Source organism: Oncorhynchus mykiss, chromosome 30 (assembly GCF_057628025.1).
Source record: "Oncorhynchus mykiss isolate SJ-2025 chromosome 30, ASM5762802v1, whole genome shotgun sequence".
Classification (NCBI taxonomy): Eukaryota; Metazoa; Chordata; class Actinopteri; order Salmoniformes; family Salmonidae; genus Oncorhynchus; species Oncorhynchus mykiss.
Genome location: NC_143051.1, coordinates 21,996,906 through 22,006,954, shown reverse-complemented (window position 1 = coordinate 22,006,954; position 10,049 = coordinate 21,996,906). Strand labels below are relative to the sequence as shown.

The 10,049-nt window shown below is 41.3% G+C and overlaps 1 protein-coding gene across 1 annotated transcript; it reads right to left on the bottom strand.

Moving 5' to 3' along the window:
* Positions 1-4,328: 4,328 nt before the first annotated feature.
* On the bottom strand, positions 4,329-8,416 carry LOC110488103 (uncharacterized). Its single transcript, XM_021560123.3, has 6 exons — positions 7,711-8,416; positions 7,312-7,358; positions 7,075-7,130; positions 6,337-6,722; positions 5,975-6,116; positions 4,329-5,799 (listed from the first exon to the last, which is right to left on the bottom strand). Exons 2-6 carry the CDS (start codon positions 7,314-7,316, stop codon positions 5,726-5,728), a joined length of 663 nt encoding a protein of 220 aa, XP_021415798.2. The 5' UTR covers positions 7,317-7,358; positions 7,711-8,416; the 3' UTR covers positions 4,329-5,725.
* Positions 8,417-10,049: the final 1,633 nt, after the last annotated feature.

The following is a 10,049-nucleotide window of genomic DNA, read 5'->3' as shown; positions in this document are numbered from 1 at the left end:
TTAGTAAATCTGTTCCCACATATTCCCACGCATAATAGAGAGACATGATCGTACACAAATAATAATCAATAATAATTTATTGGATTTATATAGCACTTTTATACCAACTGAGGTACTCAACGCAGATTACATAGTAGGTGTAACTCACCACATCCACCAACAATGCGTAGCACCCACCTCAATGATGCATGGCAACCATTTTTGTGCCAGAACGCTCACCACACATCAGCTATCAGGTGGAGAGGTGAGGAGTGATGTATGCCAATTAGGAATGAGGGGGATGATTAGGTGGCCATGATGGAATGTGGCCAGGATAGGAATTTAGCAAGGACACCGGGATGAACACCAGTACTCTTACAATAAGTGCCATGGTATTTTGAATGATAACAAAGAGTCAGGACACCCATTTCAACTTCCCATCCGAAAGATGGCACTCTACGAAGGGCAATGTCCCTAAATGTAAAGGTTTGAAATTATTATGTTTTAGTCAAATATTATACACTATATATACAAAAGTATGTGGACTCCCCTTAATATTAGTAGATTCGGCTATTTCAGCCACACCCATTGCTGACAGGTGTATAAAATCAAGCACACAGCCATGCAATCTCCATAGACAAACATTGGCAGTAGAATGGCCGTACTGAATAGCTCAGTGACTTTCACCATGGCACCATCATAGCATGCCACCTTTCCAAAAAGTCAATTCGTCAAATTTCTGCCCTGCTAGAGCTGCCCTGGTCAACTGTAAGTGCTGTTATTGTGAAGTAGAAATGTCTAGGAGCAACAACAGTTCAGCCGCGAAGTGGTAGGCCACACAAGCTCACAGAACAGGACCGCCTAGTGCTGAAACGTGTAGCGCATAAAAATCATCTGTCCTCGGTTTCAACACTCACTACCAAGTTCCAATCTGCATCTAGAAGTAATATCAGCACAATAACTGTTCGTCATGTGCTTCATGAAATGGGTTTCCATGGCCGAACAGCCGCACATAAGCCTGATCACCTTACGCAATGCCAAGCGTCGGCTGGAGTGGTGTAAAACTCGCTGCCATTGGACTCTGGAACAGTCTGGGTTTGGCGGATTACAGGATTACACTACCTGCCACAATGCATAGTGCGGACTGTAAAGTTCGGTGGAGGAACAATAATGGTCTGAGCCTGTTATTCATGGTTTGGCAAATGCGGGTAGATTTAGGAATGGCGGGTAAAGAATGTCTATTTCACCAGCTATGTTGGGGGGTGGTCAATTTGCAGGGCTCAACAGTGAGAGCAAAGAATACCACAGTAAGACTCATAATACCCATAAAACCTTGCAGTCAACATGGACATTTTTCCAATAATATTTCCATCATTTTTCCCATGGGGGATTTTAGAAACACTTCAAATAAATGATGTGTTTCGTGTCGGCTTATCCTGTCGTGACATTTTAATAACCGTGTAAATCTCTCTAGGACAAGGTCACTTTTCAACATATTCGCCTGTATTTAACCACATTATTTGTATGCTAATCAGCTGCTAACGTGGCTATCATAAAGAACTACAAATACCATGGTGATCTGGATGAGACTGCCGAATCGAGGCAAAGGTAAGAATGTATCTATTTAACGTTAGCTAAATGTAGTAATGAATAAATTGGCTACATTTCTTTATATTGACAATTCTGTGAACTGTCTTGTGCAAGCTTTAAATTGACAATACAAGTTTAGCAAAGGTGTCAGCTAGAGATGAAGTGCAGGAGCTTGCAGGGATTTGTAGTCTTGCATGAGGTCTTCTTTGATGCTGATGAGCATTTTCTAATATGAGGGTAAATAGAGCCGAATAAATTGATAAAAGTCACCTTGTGTGAGAGAGATTTACATGGTTATCCAAAACATCACACCAGGGTAAGCCTACACAATACACAGCCCTTATTTTCTAAAATCCCCTACGGGGAATATCCCTGTTTGACCGCTAGGTTTTATGGGTATCATGACACCAACACGGTGGGGCTCTATTACATTTGTGAATAAAAATAGTCAAAAGTCAAGTATGAGCATATGTGCGAGTTACGGTTAGAAAAATGCTGGAGTAGCTGTTTTTAAAGTAAACTCAGCAAAAAAAGAAATTTCAAAGATAATTCAGTAAAATCCAAATAACTTCACAGATCTTCATTGTAAAGGGTTTAAACACGGTTTCCCATGCTTGTTCAATGAACCGGCAGGGTAGCCTAGTGGTTAGAGCGGTGGATTAGTAACCGGAAGGTTGCAAGTTCAAACCCCTGAGCTGACAAGGTGAAGTTAACCCACTGTTCCTAGGCTGTCATTGAAAAGAAGAATTTTGTTCTTAACTCACTTGCCTAGTTAAATAAAGGTAAAAAAAAAACATGAACAATTAATGAACATGCACATGTGGAATGGTCGTTAAGACACTAAGAGCTTACAGACGGTAGGCAATTAAGGTCACAGTTATGAAAACTTAGGACACTAAAGAGGCCTTTCTACTGACACTGGAAAAACACCAATAGAATGATGCCCAGGACGGACAGCTGATTGTCCTTGCAGTGGCCGACCACGTGTAACAACACCTGCACAGGATCGGTACACCCGAACATCACTCCTGCAAGACAGGTACAGGATGGCGACAACAACTGCCAGAGTGACACAAGGAACGCACAATCGCTCCATCAGTGCTCCGACTGTCCGCAATAGGCTGGGAGAGGCTGGACTGAGGGCTTGTAGGCCTGTTGTAAGGTAGGTCCTCATCAGACCTCACCGGCAACAATGTCGCCTATGGGCACAAACACACTATCGCTGGACCAGACAGGACTGGCAAAAAGTGCGCTTCACTGACAAGTCACGGTTTTGTCTCACAAGGGGTGATGGTCAGATTCGCGTTTATCGTCGAAGGAACGAGCGTTACACCGAGGCCTGTACTCTGGAGCAGGATCGATTTGGAGGTGGAGGGTCCGTCATGGTCTGGGGCAGTAACTCCAGACTGAGCTTTTGTCATTGCAGGCAATCTCATTACTGTGCGTTACAGGGAAGACATCTTCCTCCCTCATGCGGTACCATTCCTGCAAGCTCATTCTGACATGACCCTCCAGCATGACAATATCACCGGCCATACTGCTTGTTCTGTGCGTGATTTCCTGCAAGACAGGAATGTCAGTGTTCTGCCATGGCCAGCGAAGAGCCTGGATCTCAACCCCATTGAGCACGTCTGGGTCCTGTTGGATCAGAGTGTGAGGCCAAGGGCAAATTGTAGGGAAGAGGATGATTTAGATCAGTGTTTCCCAAACTCGGTCCTGGGAACCCCCGAGTGCTCGTTTTGGTTTTTGCCCTAGCACTACAGAGCTGATTCAAATACCAACTCATCATTAGGCTTTTGATTATTTGAATCAGCTGTGTAGTGCTAATGTAAAAACCAAAACGTGCACCAAAGGGGGGCCCCCTTTTAGGTGACCCAGACACATGCCCAAAACAAGTTAAGCTACCCCAGTATCCCCTTGATAGTTTTGGATTGCAAAACTAGACACATCAGACAAGACAGAGACAGCAACATAAGAATAGGATATAATATAGACACCAGAAGAACAGAAAAGGACAGACAAAGGAGACAGTAATAAACAAGAACCTGAAACAGCAACAGACAAGACACAGAAAAAGTGACAGAAGAGGGCAGATGGAGACAGAAAAGAGGTGGGTTGAGTACACAGTAGACTATCACTTCAAGCTGTTCTATAGATTCTAATTAGTTATATTTATTTGCACAAATTATAAGAGGTGAAATACAGTGAAAAAGTAAAATGTGGTTTACAAATCATTCGTAGGTGAGAGAGTGTGTGTGTGTGTGTGTTTGTACACTGTGGAATTCTTTCATTCCTGCATTTAGCTGTTGAGACCCCTTACTGGCTTAGGGATTTAGCCCCCAATGTCTTAAAATCCTAGAAACACCCCTGAATATAATCCAACTGCGTTAGTACAGGTAATAAAGTACATATATAAATTAATATATAAAGTTGTGTGAAATGCAGTGAATTCCCTTGATGCAAACGTGAAGACATCAAGGAGAAAAACGAGTCATTATTCTTGTTATTTTGGCCACAAACTCTGAGCTGCTAGGGTGCACCACAAGTGGCTTCCTGCTTCTTCTCCTCATCACCTTTCCTTAATCTGTACTGACATCATTGCACATGAGAGCCAGTCCCCTATTGACATCCCCAATGTTGTTTCTACCTGTCAGTGTCCTGTTTTCTCAGATGGAGAAGAAACCACTTCACACTATTAAAATGCACCCATAGACCTAATCAACACTTACAAAGAAAAATTATACAATAATAATAATGAATTTGTGTATATTTGTTTATTAGTGCACAAAATATATGATTGGTCCAGCACAGAGCTTCTGAGGCAGATTAGGTGATTGGTTGGTAGTATAGACTCCTGTAGAGCTGTAGAGTATGGTATGGTTCAGGAGTGATGCGACAGGAAAAATGTGCAGGAGAGGTTTAAATAGGTAACATGCGTACTTTGGAGGTGAAAAAGTTAAACATTCAAAGTTTTATCAACATGTTTACTGAATTTTCTACCACTGCTGTAAATATACAGTCAGATAAGACTTGAAGTGTTCAGACAATGATGACATGGTCCTGCATGCAGAGAAGATTCATAATTCACACATTTAGTAGGCCTAGTTTATTTGAATATGGACAGGATAGAAGTAAAACTTTGACACATTGAATTAACAACTAAAAGGATGCATCATGCATTGCATCTGGGGCTGTTAACCATATTACCGCCCACCGGCAGTCGCGAGACATGACCGCAGTCAAATTCCATGTGACATTTAGTCACGTTATATTATCAATTATTTATTGTAAAAACAACCTGAGGATTGATTATAAAAAACGTTTGACATGTTTCTACGAACTTTACGGATACTATTTGGAATTTTCGTCTGCCCCGTCGTGACCGCTGGAGCCTGTGGATTTCTGAACAAAACGCGCCAACCAAATGGAGGTATTTTGGATATAAAAATAATCTTTATGGAACAAAAGGAACATTTATTGTGTAACTGGGAGTCTCGTGAGTGCAAACATCCGAAGATCAAAGGTAAGCGATTCATTTCAATGCTTTTCTGACTTTTGTGACCAATCTACTTTGCTGCTAGCTGTTTGTAATGTTTTGTCTGCTGAGAGAGATGTCCTAACATAAACGCTTGGATAGCTTTGCTGTAAAGCTTTTTTTACATCTGACATGCCAGGTGGATTAACAACAAGCTAAGCTGTGTTTTGCTATATTGCACTTGAGATTTCATGAAAATTAAATATTTTTAGTAATTTAATTTGAATTTGGCGCTCTGAAATTCAGCGGATGTTGACGAAAATGATCCCGCTAATGGGATGGGTGCGCCAAGAAGTTAAAGAGGAGGATCCCATCAGATTTCTATAGACTATATTTATTTCTCAACTTTCCTAAAATTAAGCACATTGTTTTGCTTTACAACTGGAGTAGCCTACCTGGCTGGCAAGAAAATTAATCTAGGGGAAAGCATCCTCCATTTGCTATTCAAGGACATAAGGACTACATGTCTTTTTTCCCCCATCCCCTGTTCCAACAGGTGCATGATAATGGCCAATTCTAAATCAAAACCAATTTCACACATATTATTTAGTATGTGTAAAGACTAGATTAAATTGAAAATAGTTTGATGGGGGTGAGAATATTATCACTTGTGAATGATGTTCACACGATTTCAGCCGTAAGAAGTCCATCAAGTACTGTTGGAGGTTCCACTGGTTTGTGATAGCTACAGGCACCTGTGAGGGAAGGGCAAAGGTGCTTGTTAAGGAGTAAATCCAAAAATTGCAACTTTTCTATCTAAACAGCAATTACTGTAACAGTATATCTATGTTAACTTGTATCATCATTGATCACATTGGATGGGCACACCAATAATGAGCTGTCTGTGTGCTACACATTAAACCTGCCCACCTGTGACTGTGTGGCTTGCTCCTTTGATGGAGTCAAGACAACTCAGGAAGCTGGGTTTGGCTTGTCTCAGTAAATCCTGGTGCTCCTTTTCAAGTCTCCTCCCCACTTTGCCCTGTCTTACCTTGGCCCAGTCTTCTTTAGTCTACACAACGGAATGGAACGCAAAACAGCACAACATAAGTGTTAGATATCAAGCATGATCACTCCTCAAGATTTGTAAATACACCTGATCCGTTATCAATATCAATATTAACAAAACTATACCAAATAAATAATGAGAAATGTTACTCTACTTGATTCACTATATTTTAAATTCTTACCAGCTATAACAACTGTTTGATTCACTACAGATTGATTCTCACCATGTCCTTAAAGCACTCCCCTCTGTAGAAGGACTTGATGCCAGGATAATGAAGCCCAGAGACAAAGACTTCCCCCAGGCTCAGAGCGACCAGGTGCATCTCTTCTCCGTCATAAGCATACACCTGACGGTCCTCACACAGCATTATGACCAGCTGGCCACTCTCTGTCGGGACGAGGAGGTTTTCCACAGCTCCTAACACCTCCATCTTCACACTGTCTGGTAGGTAGAAGTTCTGCCACTCCTTAATTTCCTCTTCTCCTTTGTAGGACGTGTCATCCAGGCCCGCAATCTTCCACTCTGATTCCTCTGGCTTCTTGAGAGCAATACTAGCATGACGATGTTTGAACACTGCATCAGACACCTGTTTTAGGTATTTCCTTGCATCTGTTGAAGATATTGTTAAACAAAAGTGTCAAACTAAATTACTGAAGAGCAGGTGTAGAATATATGCAGGTTTTTATTTTAGCCTAACATATTATTGTATGCTAGGTCTATGCTCCACAACGTTAAATAGATCTTAAAGGCAACGTTTTGGTCAATATTTCTTCATTAGGGTTAAAACTCTGACCAAAACATGTTTCTTAAAATCTATTTTAAATGCTGAGGCTTACAATAATGTTACTGGTAACAAAAGTTGCTGCTGTAGGCTAACCAACTGCTATGCAGCTACCATATTATCACAAACTGTTGAGTGACCAAAGCCAAGGTATGATCAAGTCAACAAATCAATAGGTACCTTGTGTTTCTCCACATTTTAGGAAATATTTCATAATGTCCTGATAGCCTGAAGATCTGTATGGGATATAGACCAACAGAAACAAACTGTCATGAGTTTTTATTAAATTAACACTGGATTTGTGTGTACAGCTCTTTAATGACGTCAACCCCACCACACATGATTTATTGCAGTGTCATTACAACACACTAACTAGATATATTTTAGTGAGTCTGCTCAATTTAAGAAATCCCTTACGCCATCTCTGTATGTGCTGTAGCCTGGTCAAGGGCAGTTGACGTTTTCTGAATTAGGAAGGAAACAGAATATAAAGACAGGACGCATGGACAGTCACCATTAGAGGAGCATCTCTCATGTTGAATAACGTTTGGACAAGACAAAACGCAGCTTCCAACTGCTATTATTGTCTGACAGCTTGTTCAACTGCTCATTTCATGTAACATAAAAGGTCCAAAATATTTGATATAATTAGATCTACTAAAAGAAAAGGTTTGAAATAAATGTTCTAAAACATTCAGACATAAAAATACCTTAAAGCTATCAAAAGTGAAAGTGAAACTATTGAGCACAAAAACAACTTGAAATGCAACCAACATACGCAATCATAATTTATTTAACCAATTTAATTAAGCTTACCTGCCACTATTATTGTGAAGAAATGTCGTGAATTGGCATGTAAAATGCTTATATCCTCACTCTGTAGATACGAAGAGAGAACGGACCGCTGTGCAATTTCTTCTGTTTGCTTTTCCGCGTTTGAAGTAAACACAACGTCACAGATGAGCCAGATGATTCACAGGATGTACAAGTGTGACGCATCCGGTTGAGTTTCCGCTCAACTGCGCAAGTGGAGGCAGTCAAAGCAAAGGCACTCCTACAGTATGAAGTCGTTTTTGACGAAAACAAAAACGTGTCAGTTTGTCACTGTCACGAAGTTGGAGTAATAATATGTTCAAATTCTCAATTGGCTCGAATTTAGGTTGTGACTTTAGATTTCGAGAAAATGAATAACTCAAACCCCGGCCTGGTCTACTTAGTCTGCTTCGCAAGAGATTCCAGAAGTCTTGCGATGCTGCGACTCTGGGTTTAGAAACTCTGTGCCTATAATCATTCTCTATGGTTTGAACAATGAAGGGTGTTTGTGACTAGGGAGAGTACAACTACTGTACGACCAGCATTTTATTTAACCCTAACCCTTTTCCTAACCTAATTCTCATAACCTACCATGTAAACGATCCTAACCAGCCACGTTAATGATCCTAACCTGCCACCTAAATGATCCTAAGCTGTCCATATGGGGAGCAGCGGCTAGTGTCAACCATTTGCTCAGTAGGCCTACTATAAATATCACAAACTCTGTCACTAGAGAGTGCCACCCAAACATTCTAGTGGTAAATACAACAATAACAAAAAGTTTAGATGCCACAATTTCCTATAACCTGGGGATAATTCTAATGCACACAATCAAGAAAAGAGGGGGCAGTCAGGTGCACAACATATTAAGTGTATGGGTCAAATGAATATAACACAAAATATATCATGGTAAGAACAGACAGCGACACCTCAAATATCAACACAATAACCACAGAGGCTTTCAATTTCAACACTGAGTAACAGATCAAGTGCTATATGTTGAAAAATATATAAAACGCAACATGCAAAGTGTTAGTCCCATGTTTCATGAGCTGAAATAAAAGATCCCAGAAATGTTCCATAGGCACAAAAAGCTTATTTCTCTCATTTTGTGCACACATTTGCTCACAAACAGTTGTGTGAACATTTCTCCTTTACCAAGATAATCCATCCACCTGACAGGTGTGGCATATCAAGAAGTTGATTAAACAGCATGATCATTACACAGGTGCACCTTGTGCTGGAGACAATAAAAGGCCTCTAAAATGAGCAGTTGCGTCACAACACAATGCCACAGATGTATCAAGTTTTGAAGGAGCGTGGAATTGGCATGCTGATTATTTAATGTTAATTTCTCTACCATAAGCCACCTCCAACGTTGTTTTAGAGAATTCGGCAGCACGTCCAACCGGTCTCACAACTGCAGACCACGTGTATGGCGTTGTGTGGACGAGCGGTTTGCTGATGTCAACATTGTGAACAGAGTCCCCCATGGTGGCGGTGGGGTTATGGTATGGGCCGACAGGCATAAGCTATGGACAATGAACGCATTTTATGAATGCAATTTGAATGCACAGAGATACTATGACGAAATCCTGAGGCCCATTGTCGTGCCATTCAGATCAGCCCTGTGGTTCCGGAGGAGATGTAATTTAGATGTTTTTCACAAAATTCAAAATGGTGGAAAAGCCATCATGGTTGATCTTGTGAATTAATTACGCTTCACCATCTGGCAGTCCGTCGGACAAATCTGGTTTTGGGAAAGCCAGGAGAACGCTACCTGCCTCAATGAATAGTGCCAACTCTAAAGTTTGGTGGTTTGAATAATGGTCTGGGGCTGTTTTTCATGGTTCGGGCTAGGACCCTTAGTTCCAGTGAAGGGAAATCTTAAAGCTACAGCATAATGACATTCTAGACGATTCTGTGCTTCCAACTTTGTGGAAACAGTTTGGGGAAGGCCCCTTCTTGGTTCAGCATGACAATGCCCCTGTGTACAAAGTGAGGTCCATGCAGGAATTGTTTGTTGAGATCGGTGTGGAAGAACTTGACTGGCCTGCACAGAGCCGTGACATCAACCCCATCGAACACTTTTGGGATGAATTGGAACGCCGACCGCGAGCTAGGCCTAATCGCCCAACATCAGAGTCCGACCTCACTAATGCTTGTGACTGAATGGAAGCAAGTCCCCACAGCAATATTCCAACATCTAGTGGAAAGCCATCCCAGAAGACTGGGGGCTGTTATAGCAGCAAAGGGGGGACCCAACTCCATATTAATGCCCATGGTTTTGGAATGAGATGCTCGACGATCAAGTGTCCACATATCTTTGATAGTGTAATTAC

Bases quoted from the DNA above. Each gene is read 5' to 3' on its own strand.
- LOC110488103 (XM_021560123.3), bottom strand. The intron at 6,723-7,074 runs GTACCTATTGAT...TATCTTCAACAG, and splicing joins AAAATGTGGAGAAACACAAG to ATGCAAGGAAATACCTAAAA. The intron at 6,117-6,336 runs GTGAGAATCAAT...TCCGTTGTGTAG, and splicing joins GGGAGTGCTTTAAGGACATG to ACTAAAGAAGACTGGGCCAA.